Raw genomic sequence first — 13480 nt, 5'->3', positions numbered from 1 at the left:
AGGAAGGGAGCGGCTGGATCAGGAAGCAAAAGCCTGTTCTCTGCTAAATGAGATCTAGCACAGCGAGAAGGCAGCAAATTTTCAGTCAGCCTGATTCCCCCAGATATTTACCACCCTAGGTACAGGCCTAGTATTCATTCTGACAAATCCAGGTCTGGTTTTCTCCAATGAAATAAGGGTTAACCAGATGAGGTCTAATGTTATAACCGCTGGTTTAATCAAGGGCATTTTTTCCATCAGTTTCTCACAAGCAGCTCAACTCATGACTTTTTGCTGTTGAATTAGGGGCATTCAGATCTTCATTCTGCTTGTCCTCCAGATGTTGCCATCTGCTGCTCCTGCAGAGGCCAATATCACTGTGCCCCTTCCAACTGCCAGATGGATACTCTCTTGGATCTCCAATACCACAGAAGTGGGGGAGTTGTGCTGATCTGGGGAATCACCAATGCACCTATCAGAGTGCAGATAGAAATTAAAGCATCTCACAAGACAAATCAGGATGAGCAGAAAGAGAGAAACATTCAGGAGCATGGAAATGTACCGGCGGCTCTTCTAGGGTGGGTTGCGCCCGGTCACAAGTGGCTGCGACCTCTGCTGCTCACCTTCTTTTCCCCTGTAGCTCCGAGCCTCGCTAAAATGGCTACCTCTGCCTCCACATGCCGACCTTCCTGATGTTCCCTGGACAGCGTGGGTGATCCCGGTCACCATCTTGTCTCCGGAGTGACCTAAGGCATGCGCGCGCTCGCCTGCCCCCTTCTTGAACACTTCATGGCGTCCCCTCCGCATAACATCACTACCTACATGTATAAGAGCTCACCGGACTTCCTACCTAATCGAGTTAGCAAGGATTCCTATCTTGCTCAATTCCTCTACTGAGACGCTTCGCCTCGCACGCAAGTTCTCCACATCCCTGACTTACATTTATTTATTTATTATTATTTATATACTGACATTCAATCCAAGATATCACATTGGTTTACATTCAGGTACTGTAGGTATTTCCCTATCCCCAGAGGGTTTACAATCTCAGTTTTGTATCTGAGGTAATGGAGGTTAAAGTGATTGCCCAAGGTCACAAGGAGCGACAGCGGGACTCGAACCCTGGTCTTCTGGTTCGTATTCCTCCTCCCTAACTTACATACGGATCTGGAGAGTATTCAAAGCCTGGTGTGAAGACCGCGGGATCCCCCTGCGGACAGCCAAAATCCCCATGATCCTGGAATTCTTGCAGGACAGGATGAAGAAGGGGTTGTCACTCAACTCCTTCAAAGTCCAGGTTGCCGCTTTAGCCTGCTTCAGAGCCGAAACGGATGGTATCAGACTATCAACTCATCCAGATGAGTCCCGTTTCCTAAAAGGGGTTAAACAACTCCGACCACCCCTAAAGTGGCTGGTGCCTCTATGGAATCTCAATCTAGTATTAGACTTCCTAGCAGGGGCCTCCTTCAGACCAACACGTGGTCTGACACTGCGTCTCCTAATCTTAAAGATGGCATTCTTGGTGGCAATATGTTCAGCTCGTCGCATATCCGAACTTCAGGCCCTATCCTGCCGGGAACCGTTCCTTAGGTTCATGCTTGGAACCATACAACTGTGCACTGTCTCCTCCTTCCTACCAAAAGTGGTTTCCCAGTTTCACATGAACCAAACCATCTCGCTACCATCTCCAGATGAACATAAAGACTCAGAAGACTCACGCCTTCTTTGCCATCTGAATGTTGGCAGACTCCTGGTCGGATATTTGGAAAGATCTGAATCTGTGCGCAAAACGATCACCTGTTCGTTCTTCATAGCGGGAAGAAACAAGGAGGAGCGGCATCGTGGGTGACCATAGCCCGCTGGATCAAAAAAGTAATCAACGCAGCCTACATAGAGGCAGGAAAGCCTTACCTCTACAGGTTAAGGCTCATTCTATAAGGGCCCAGGCAGTCTCCTGGGCGAAAACCAAGCTACTATTGCCCACCAAGATCTGTCGGGTGGCGACGTGGTCCTCCATACACACCTTTTACAGGTTCTACCGCCTGGATGTTCAGGCCAGAGAGGACACAGCCTTCGCAAAGGCAGTACTAAGTGGGCCACGGGCAGCCTCCCACCCTGTTTAGGAGTAGCTTTTGTACATCCCATTGGTCCTGAGTCCTTCTGGCTACATGCTAGGAAATGGAGAAATTACTTACCTGATAATTTCATTTTTCTTAGTGTAGACAGATGGACTCAGCATCCCGCCCATGGCTACCCCAGAAAATGAGAACCTCGGATAACAGACCTCGAGACTAAGCTAATACGAGTAAGCCATGGCCTTCCCCTAGTTCAAGACACCCTTAGTTATCTGGTGTCGGCATTGATTGTTTTGAGTGCATTGGCAGCCTCCAGTTTAAAAAAGAAAGAAAAGTTATTAGTTGAATCAGTTCAAGTTCAATCCAGTTTAATCAAGTTATTTAAGCAAACATATATGCACAATGGCTTTTCAAGGAGAATACTGAAGAGCTAAGCTTCCTGCACGGGTATATGTAGAGTGACATCAGCTTTGAAATCTGACTTCGTCTCCCATCTGCTAGCAGAAGAGCACAATACCCATTGGTCCCGAGTCCATCTGTCTACACTAAGGAAAACAAAATTATCAGGTAAGCAATTTCTCCATTGAAGAATGGCCTTTTAAATCCAACGTTACATGGGCTCAGGACACGCACTGCATATTCTCTGCTCTCACAAAGTATTGTCTGAAATTCCTAAATTAAAAACAGACTCACTTCAGAAAGCTCTCCAAACCTGGGACTCATGTTTGTCTTCCATCAATCAACTCCTCACAGACATGCACCTCGCTCTAAACCCCCAAAAAACTGAGCTAATCATCATCTCCTCGTTCCATTCCTCCCCCCTAACATCCCTCCTGCTACTCTCCCTACTACCTTCTCATCCCACACTTGTAACCATCATCAATAATCACCTTTCCCTAAAATCATTCATAAACTCAATTCTCAAGGACTGCTATTTTAAACTGCATACTATTAAAAAACTTAGACCCCTACTACATGGCTCTAATTTCCGTATGGCACTCCAGGCTATTATTTTCTCCAAATTAGACTACTGTAATGCCCTGTTACTTGGCCTCCCCTCCTCGATTATCAAACCTCTACAACTCCTGCAGAATGCCTCCGCCCGCATCCTTACTAACTCCAAAAAGAGGGACCACATCACACCCATCCTGAAAGAGTTACATTGGCTACCAATCAATTCAAGAATACAATACAAAGTTCTCTCCCTCATTCATAAATCAATTATAAATGAAAACATGCACTGGCTCAATCCCCTCTTCCTTCCTTACGTCTCAACAAGACCCATTCGAACTATCCTTCAAGGAACGTTGCACCTACCTTCCCTGAAACTCACCACTACTACTAAAAGAGCGTTAACTCTGGCTGGCCCTACCTTATGGAATTCTATGCCGCACGAACTCCGCACTGAATCCTTTACACCCAAGTTTAAAAAAAATTAAAAACATGGCTGTTTCAGCAGGCCTTTACCTAAATTCCTCCATGCCTTGGCTATTCTGAATAGACTTACCTCTGCTCACCCCAGCTTCCCAAGTGCCATTTCCCAAATTGTTTCAGTTCTTCACCCTTCAGTTCTTCTTCCCTTTCCTAGACCCTATATCTTACTCTTTATTCACTTGTCTAATTTAATTCTCTCCCCCCTTGAACCCCTGGCTAATTATTCGCAATGTAATTATGCTTTTCCTATTTATAGCAGCTTTATATAATTTATTATCCTCCTTGTTTAAATGCTGAACCTAAGTTTGCTTTTATGTTTTATCTTTATGATGTTTTATCTTAATATTGTTTTTCTGTGTTCATAACCGTTTATCACTTTTTTTTTGTTTACCACCGTTCTATGTTTATGTAAAGGATACGCCCTTTTGTGGCCATTCCACTTTGTTCCTTGTAAACCGGTACGATGTGTAAACGGCTATCGGTATATAAAAATGTTAAAATAAATATATTTTAAATGATAAAAAATTATATAAGAAAGTTTTTATTTTAATGATCCTATGAAAATAGAATGATTTTCATTTTAAACACTGATTTCACACTCTTCTAAATTCCAGGTAGCTTACTCAGATGTTTTGAGGGTCTCCATGTATAGAACAACCGCTGGCATGTATTCGTGCCGGTGAAGATTTTAAAGGCTTGCACAATCAGTTTACATAATCGCAGTGGTTTGCAATTCTGTGACATTTAATTTATGATGACCTTTGATTTCTTAAAATTTTACCCCCCCACCCACTTCTATTTTTGCTCAAAATGTCATACACCCTGTTATGTTTGAACTTGTTTGTGAACCCTTGGGTCGAGGAGAGAGCCGACTCCACCCACAGGGAGGAGTCCTGTGGGGACTCTCCACAACAGGCGGAGTCTCAGCAGTGATAGATACAGAAATCAGATAGTATTTATTATACAGCAATAGACACCCAAGGTGCGGGTGATAGGCAAAGTCCAGAGTAGGAAATCCTGGAATGGATTCTCCGGTAGTGGTCTGCAGAGCAGGGTAACCCAGGAAATACTCTCTCTCTGTAGCTGTCTGTAGATGACTCCGGTAGTGGTCCGCAGCGCGGGGTAGGCTGGAGGCAGGAGATAGTAGCAGGCACAGAGGATCCGGTAGTGGTCTGCAGAGCGGGGTAACCCGAGGATCCGTGCAGGTAAGAGAAAGCAGAGATGAGAGTTCAGATCTTGTACTCACTCCGAAGTATTAGCAGCAGCAGAGACCCGGCAGGAATGCTGAAGGGTCGTCCAATAGTCAATGAGAGAAGTCACTGGCTGAAGGTAGAGAGGTTCGCAGAGAAGGCTCTCCAAGGAGTGGATAGCCCTGAGTGCAGCAAGGCTCCCGATGAGCGGGTACCTGAGTCACTCAACTGGAACACAGGACAGCGAGGCGAAGCGTACTGTACTCCATCAGAGCGCACTGTACTGTATCGGCCTGTCAATGAGCTAGCAAACAAGAGCAGGCTATATACCCGGATGTCGTGACATCACTCTAGGGGGAACGCCCCTGAAGTTCACGCCATACCTGGAATAAAGACGTGGGTAGCGCACTTGCGCGCACCCTAGGAGGTCCTTGAGAGAAACATGGCAGGAAGCAACGCCATAGCTGTTCCGGGGATGCCGGAGGGTGCGGCTTGCAGACACGGCGGTAGCCATTTTCCCAAGGCTTGCTGGAGGAGTCGAGAAAAAGGTGAGGCACAAGGGACAAAGCCATCTGACCCCGACGGACGCAACAGTAACCCCCCTTCAAAGGGCTCCCTCCAGACCTCCTACCTGGTCTTGGTTTCTAAGGATGCATTCTGTGGAACTGCTGAAACATCTCTTTATCCATGATATTAGCCAAAGGTTCCCAAGAGTTTTCTTCAGGTCCATAACCTTCCCATGACAGGAGGTATTCCCATACTCTGCCTCTCTTTCTCACGTCAAGGATAGCGTCTACCTTGTATTCGATGTCTTCTTCTGCATCAATAGGTGTAGGTTCAGGTGTCTTGGCTGAGAACTCACTAGGAACTAGTGGCTTCAATAGTAAGACATGGAACGCATTATGAATATTCAATGCTGCTGGAAGTTTCAGACTGTATGTAAGAGTACCTAGTCATCGGAGAATAGGACAGGGTCTGAAGCGTGGAGCAAAGCGAGTTGATGGTAGCTTGAGTCTTAAATGTTTTGTAGATAGCCAGACTTTAATCACCAGGCTTAAATTTTGGAGCCTTGTCGTGATGAGCATCATAGCCTTTCTTTGCTCATAGTCCTGCTTTGCGTAGCATCTCTTTGGTTTTAGTCCACAGTTGTTGAATATCGTTGGCAGAAGACTGAGCTGCCGGGGATGACACTGAAAGTGGAAGTGGTAAGGGTGGTAATGGTCGTCGTCCGTAGACCACTTCAAATGGTGTTGATCCAGTAGATGTTGCTGGATGAGAATTGATGGCAGATTCAGCCCAGGGCAACAGTTCAACCCAATCATTTTGACGAGCACCCACATAGGCACGAATGAACTGCTTGAGTCTCCTATTCATTCTCTCCGTTTGTCCATTAGACTGAGAAGCGAAGTCGAGAGAGATATCAAACTTCATGCACAATGCCTTCCAGAACTTAGCTGTGAATTGGGCTCCTCTATCAGATATGATGTGCTTATGCATGCCGTGTAGGCGAAAGATGTGAGGGATGAAAAGCTTTGCAAGCTCCTTGGCTGTGAGCAAGCCAGGGAGAGCCACAAAGTGAGCCATCTTCAAGAAACGATCCACAGTTTCCCAGATAGTGTTGTTTCCTCCTGAAAGTGGTAATTCTACAAAAAAGTCTGTAGCTATGAGTGTCCAGGGCTCATCTGGCACTGGCAAAGGTGCCAAGGATGACCAGGCGGCAGTTTCTGTCTGGCACAATTGGAACAAGAAGCAACGTAGGAGAACATGTCTTCCTTCATGGTGGGCCACCAGTAGTATTTCTGTAGTTTTGCCAGCATTCTGCATTGGACAAGGTGTCCAGCCAGTTTGGAGTCGTGAGCCCATGCTAACAGCTTTTTTCTTAGGTTCTTGGGTACCACAGTCTTACCTGCAGGTACCAGGTGAGTAGCTGACAAGATAACTCTTTTCGGGTTGATGATATGTTGAGGTTCCTCGGGTACGTCCTCAGAGAGAAATAAGCGAGATAGGGCATCTGCTCTGACATACTTATCTCCGGGGCGATATTTCAGCACAAAAAGTCAAATCTGTTAAAGAACAGGGACCATCTCGCCTGCCTATGGTTTAGGCGCTGAGCGTGGCAGAGATACTCAAGATTTTTGTGGTCCGTGAAGACTGTGATAGGATGTTGTGCACCTTCAAGCCAGGGACGCCACTCCTCGAATGCCATCTTTATTGCCAGTAATTGTCTCCTATGCCGTAGTTCTCCGCTGGCAAGAAGCAATGGGAGAAAAATGAGCACGGGTGTAAGGTCTTAGAGTCACCGGCCTGGCTTAGCACAGCCCCTACACTAACGTCTGAGGCATCAACCTCAACGATGAAGGGCCTGGTCGGATCCGGATGTCGGAGACATGGCTTGCTTGAGAAGGCGTCTTTCAGTTTCTGGAATGCTTGTTACTAGCCCTCCGTAGACCAATTGGCGACATTGGCACCTTTCTTGGCCATAGCTGTAAGAGGAACAGTTAGTGAGGAGTAGTTCTTAATGAATGTTCTGTAGTAGTTGGTAAATCCCAGAAAATCGTCTAAGAGCCTTTAGACCTGTGTGTTGTGACCATTTCTTGCTCTCCAGCTTCTGTGGGTCCATTTTGAAGCCTTGGTTGGACATAATGTACCCTAGGAAAGGCACCGATTCCTAGTGAAACTCACACTTAGAAAACTTGCTGTATAGACGATTCTCGCGGAGTCTTTGCAGCACTCTTTTGACATCCTCCAGGTGAGTGTTTATGTCCTGGGAAAAGATTAAGATGTCATCTAAGTACACCACGACACATTTGTAGAGTAGATCACGCAGAATGTCGTTAATCATGTTTTGGAAGACAGCCGGGGCATTGCATAGGCCAAAGGGCATCACTAGATATTCAAAGTGACCATCCCGGGTATTGAAAGCTGTCTTCCATTCATCGCCAGAGCGGATGCGAACTAGGTTATAGGCTCCCTTGAGATCCAGCTTGGAGAATATCTTGGTTCCCTGTAGTCTATCAAATAGCTCTGAGATGAGTGGTAAGGGATAGAGGTCCTTCACAGTGATCTCATTTAGACCTCTGTAGTCGATGTATGGACACAATGTTCCGTCCTTCTTCCCCACAAAGAAGAAGCCTACGCCGGCAGGAGACTTGGAGGGTCTTATGAAGCCTTTCTGAAGGTTCTCCTGTATGTATTCAGACATGGCTTTAATCTCTACCACAGAGAGAGGGTAAATCCTGCCTTTGGGTGGTTCAGTGTTAGACTTCAAATTGATGGCACAGTCGTAGGATCTGTGTGGAGGAAGTATATCTGCAGCTTCTTTGGAAAACACATCTTGAAAAGATGCATACTGAGGCGGCAACCCAGACATCAATGGGGTAGTTGGCATGCAGGGTATACGAGAGACCTCCATCATTCATTTACCATGGCAACCTGGACCCAGCGTGAAAGTTCCAGAGTGGCCCAATTGAATTGAAGCATATGCTGCTGCAGCTACGGTAACCCCAGTACTATAGGGTGCATGGCTTTCTCTAGGACAAAGAAGGAGATAGTCTCTGAATGGAGAACACTGGTCCGTAAACTCACAGGTTCAGTGAGCTGGGTTACTTCGCCCGGTAAGGGCTCTCCGTGAATTGAAAACAGGAGTAGTGGAGTTGTCATGGCGGTGGTGGAGATCTGCAAGTACTCCACTAATTGTTTCAAGATAAAATTGCCTCCTGCCCTTGAGTCCACTAGGGCAAGAGTCTGGTATTCTAAGGGTCTGCAGATCAAGGATACAGGAATAGAGAGTGGAGGAGAGGGTGCAGTTAGATCTAAGAAGAGTCCTCCCACAGGAGTTAGGTCTGCCAGTTTCCCGGACAAATAGGGCATGTTTGTACAGCATGGCCAGCTTGTCCACAATACATACATAGGCCCAACCTCTTCCGTGTTCTTCTCTCTTTTGACGTCAGGTAACTGCGGCCTAATTGCATAGGTTTTTCTTTGCCAGCAACTGGAACCGAGGGAACAGGCCTGGGTGTAGGTTTAACTCGAGTTTCACCCGGAAGGGGTCTTCTGGGAGTCTTAGCCTCTTGAACCTTGTCACAAAGTCGGCGATCAATCCTTCACCAGTTCAGTCAAGGTCTCAGGCAACTCACGAGCAGCCAGCTCATCTTTTAAATAAGAGTTCAATCCCTCAAAGAAGAGGGGCCTTAGGCATTTAGGGTCCCAATGTAATTCAGTCGCCAGTGTCTTGAATTCTATGGCGAAGTCTGATAAAGGTTTACTACCTTGCTTCAAGTGCACCAACAAAGATCCTGCAGTGGTATACCAGGCAGGGTCATCAAAAACTGATCTGAACAGTTCAAGGAACCTGGCAAGGTCATGTAGAATAGGATCATCGCGCTCCCACAGCGAAGAGGCCCAAGCCAACGCTCTTCCGTCCAGATAAGACAAGATGTAGGTGGTCTTGGCATAGGCTGTAGGAAAATGATTAGGTTGCAGGGAAAAGTGCATGCAACATTGGTTGATAAATCCTCTACATTTCCAAATTTCTCCTGAGAAGCGTGTTGGAGCAGATAGAGGTACAATTGTCTTGACCATCACTTCTGGCGGTATAACTTCTTTACCTGTGGTGGTAGGTAAGTTCATCTGTGCACACAGCTGGTTAAATGCAGTAGTCAAATTCTCCAGCGCATTCTGCTGTTCGGAGATTCACTGGGCCAGACCTGGAATGGCCTGCAATGCGGTGAGTTGAGCCGAATCCATGGAGTTAGCAACCTGTTATGGTTTAGCGGTGTTTGGGTGGATTCTTGGGTACTGTGGCAGATGATCATGCCCACGGGGAGGAGCCCAGTACTGTGGCTCCCTGGGGGAGCCACAGTACTGGGCTGGACTCAGGACGCACAAACACAGGATTAGATATTTTATTATACAACTTGTGCATGCCACCAGAGATGGCAGTAGTGAGGTGATCCAGAGGTAGCAGTCCAGGGACCCTCGGCAGAGGGGACCCGTCTCATCAGGTTGGTATAGGGAGATCCAGATGAAGGTTTCCCAGCACGGCAATGCTGTGGATGAGACAGAATGAGAAGTTAGATTACTCACTAGATGGTAGCTGTAAGGTTAGCGATTCCACCAGGCTGAAGTCAATGGTAAAAGGCACCGAAGCAGGGAGAGCAGGCCCTCGAGGAGCGAGTACCTGATCCCAGTAAGGCATCTGAAAGGAAAGCAAAGGGCCCCCGAGGAGCTGGTACCCAGGTTAGAGAATACCCCAAAAGGCAGAGAGGGCTTCCAGTGGCAGCAAGGAAGCAGCAGAGTAGCTTAGACCAGCCGAGACCAATCCTTGCTAACTCAACGAGCTAGCAAACAAGAGTAGGCTATATACCCGGATGTCGTGACATCACTCTAGGGGAACGCCCCTGAGGTTCGCGCCATAGCTGGAATAAAGACGGGGGTAGCGCGCGCACACCCTAGGAGGTCCTTGAGAGAAACATGGCGGGAGGCAACACCATAGACGTTCCGGGGATGCTGGAGACTGTGGCTTGCAGATGCGGCGGTAGCCATCTTCCCAAGGCTTGCGGGAGGAGTCAAGAAAAAGGTGAGGTCAAGGGGCGAAGCCGTCTGACCCCGACAGACGCAACAGTTGTGTGCGCCGGGTGCGCTCAGTTTGTGCGCACAGTTGTGCACACAGAATGCGAAGATTGCGCGTACGTCTCAGTTGTGCGCGCACAACTCTGCATGTGTCTTTATAGACACGTGCAAGTTAGGCGCATCAGCTGACCAGCCTGCCTCGCACGTACTGCCGGTCAAGGAGGGGATATGGCGCAGACAACCACGCTCACAAGATGGCGACCCCCCCCCCCCCCCGAGGGTCTCCACATGTGTGGACCCTTGCACCGGATGGGGCCTAGCCCAACCAGGGCTGCTCAACTTGATCGATGTCCCTTTAAACCTCGCTGGAAGCTACATTCGGTACGGCTATTCGAGTTCTAGAGACCGGAGACCTAAATTTAAAGATTTCTTCCTTACCTGGTCTCGGCACGTGCCGGGCGGTCTCCAGCTGCGGGGGAGAGGGAAATACCTTCACCACTACGCTCGAATCTGCACCTGCTGCCTTTCAACCACCCTGGGGACTAAGTCCTCGCCGGGAACCGGCTGCTGGACCAAGGCTCACCTCTGAAGGATCTCAGAAATCACCTCAGGAAAACTCGACTGGGGGAGGGACCCTTAGGTTTGACCACAGGAGAAGCAGGGCTCTATCTTCTTAAGGTAAATTTTCTCTCTTCTTTGTTGTAATTGTTACACTATTCTAGTGTGTGGGATAGTGTCCGCATCTGCTGGAGACGGAGAAATACTGAAGAGCTAAGCTTCCTGTAAGGGTATATGAAGAGTGGCATCAGCTTTGAAATCTGACTCCATCTCCCATCTGCTAGCGTGAGTCCATCACACTAGGAAAATGTTTTTATATTTACTTGGAACTTTTGTAACCAAAATAGTGCAAGATGTTTTTATTGCCAACCTATGACTTTTAATTGGAATATGATAGAAAGCTGATTTAAAGCCATGATTTTTGGGTTAACATCAGTGTATTTTTTTTTTAATTTATTACGTATGTAGCTCACACATTTTCATTAGTAAAACAGCTAAACTTGTAAACAAAACTGTCCAAGAATCACAGCAAGGAAATGAAAAATAGATATTCCACAAAAACACCTTTTCTCTTGGGCAGGGCTGGTGAAAGAGTATTCAGCACTCTAGGAGAACCTTTGGTCATTCACCCCCTTTCCAACTTACCTATTGGAGGCAGCTCTCCTTCCTACCAGTAGCAGTGGCTCCAGAGAAATACTAGAGCTATGGCAGCACCCCTTTATGCCTTTTGTTGGCAGGATTTTGCTGCCCCCCCCCCCCCCCCATGTTTTGGCACTGTAGGCGACCACCTAAGTTTGCCTAATGGAAGCACCAGCCCTGCTCTTGGGTGACCATTTATGCCATAAACAAACACAAAGACTCTGAAACTGTTTCCCACTATAGAAAATAAGCAAGTACATTTTCCCCTGTAAACAAAAACATGGATATCTAATATCAAAACTTCAAATTAGTATAACAAATTAATCTGTTATTTATTTACATCTAATCATAAAATGAAATTTACTTCCCTCTTTTGAAAATTGCCTGTAAAGATTATTGAAATATCTGAAGAACCTTAGTGATCTGCTGCCTACAATGGGATGTTAAGATTATTGTAATTTACAGAGAATTTGCAGACTTTAGTTAAAATCACAATACTTCAGTGCTGTAAGGCATGAGCTACGGTAACTCATTACCTAAAGCGCATCCAACTCTTCAATAATGCAAAGAAACAGGCAATCTTCTAACAAAGTACAGCATTCAGGACTGAACAGTGTTACTGCTTTTAGGTATCTCTTAGATTTTCTCTTACCTATTTTGGCCAGCGATGCTAACATAATCCACAGTGTTATCTCAAAAGGTACCTGAACGTGTTCATAATCCAGGGCGAAGAATTTCAGGCTGGTGGAGAAATTGAAATCGTAATGTTCGTGGCCCTCCCTGGAAAGTCTGCCGGTGTTCCCTGTCACTTTATGAAGTACCTGGTCATCAACTGCAAAGAGGGGTGATTTTACCAAAACTGAGAGCAAGCAGAGAATGAGGATGCCTGCTAAAAGCCTGGTGTGCTTCATTTCGCTCTAATAAGTCTCTCCGGAGACCGTCTCGGACTGGCAGTGATTGAAGTCACCGTATCTATCCTACACTGCAGGCAGGAGTGTGAAGACATTGAGGGTTACCACAGTACCCATCGGGCTCGGTAGCAATGAACAACACTGAAAAGCTTGGAGGGAGGGGCGGGGGGGGGGGGTTGGTGAGCGGAGCGGATTGGCCTATCGGAGATTCAGGCCCGCCCCAGTGCGCCTGTCAGCCCAATCACGCGGTTGGTGTTGGTCACAGCGGCCTTAAGCAGGCGGAGTCTCTGTGCCTAACACCGCCCCGTAGGAGCCCTTCTTGCCGCTCAGGCTGCCTTTTCGTTTGCAGTACAGAGGCAGCGTGGGCCTGGGACCTGCTACCTGCGCTCCTCCCCCACGCAGAACCGCGGCGGCGGGAACCACTCTGGCTGCTGCTGCTTCTTCTCGCAGCGCGCCGTCGCCTGTCATGCCGTCGCGGCCGAAGAAAGGAGCTGCGCCGCTATGGGGCCGCTGGCGGGACCGAGGGCAGTTGCAGGAGCCCAGATCAGCGGGGCCGAAGACGAGAGCTGCTCCACTAGGAGCCGCTGACCAGCCTCGCAGCAGTTTATGGTTTGTTTGGTTGTTTGGTTTTTTTCAGCTCCCCGAGGCTTTGGATTCACCCAGGGAGCTACTGCTCTCGCATCTCTCCTTTCTTCCCCTACAACCTCCGTGGCAACGAGAAGTACTCCTGCTGGCTCCCTCACCACCTGCCTTGCCCGGACTCTCTTGTTCTCGAGTCTCTGGAGACAGGAATACACAGACTTCCCGCTGCTTCCAGGCGCGATTGCCTTCCTGCTTTGCCCGCTACATAACAGCGCCCCCTGCCAGCAGCTGGGCCTTCCAGCCTTCCCCTACCGATAGGGTAATAACAGGGCGCCTATCCAGACCCAGTGACGTAGGGAGGGGGTGGAGCCAGGGGGCTAGTCTCCAGACCACAAGCTGTAGGGGGCGCCCGCGAGCAAGAGACCCCCCAACCCAGCAAGGCAAGAAAAGGGCCCGGCAGCTGGAGGAAGCCATCTTGCTTGGCGGCTCCCTAGAGCGCCACTGGTCTGGGAGAGGTGAGAGCATAGTCTCTTCTACCCGC

General features: G+C 48.0%; 1 protein-coding gene across 2 annotated transcripts in view; it reads right to left on the bottom strand.

Moving 5' to 3' along the window:
• LOC115093993 (sodium/hydrogen exchanger 2-like) overlaps nt 1-13232 on the bottom strand; it is a 223841-nt gene extending 210609 nt beyond the window's left edge. The window contains exon 1 of one of the 2 annotated variants that reach the window (XM_029606549.1): nt 12099-13232. In XM_029606549.1, coding sequence (XP_029462409.1) covers nt 12099-12357 — 259 coding nt within the window. In that variant the 5' untranslated portion in view covers nt 12358-13232. The remainder of the gene's footprint in view (nt 1-12098) is intronic. The other variant, XM_029606550.1, reaches the window with a different exon arrangement.
• Nucleotides 13233-13480: the final 248 nt, after the last annotated feature.

Source organism: Rhinatrema bivittatum, chromosome 6 (assembly GCF_901001135.1).
Source record: "Rhinatrema bivittatum chromosome 6, aRhiBiv1.1, whole genome shotgun sequence".
Lineage (NCBI taxonomy): Eukaryota > Metazoa > Chordata > Amphibia > Gymnophiona > Rhinatrematidae > Rhinatrema > Rhinatrema bivittatum.
The sequence above is the reverse complement of the archived record's forward strand: the minus strand, read 5'-3'. Positions and strand labels throughout refer to the sequence as shown.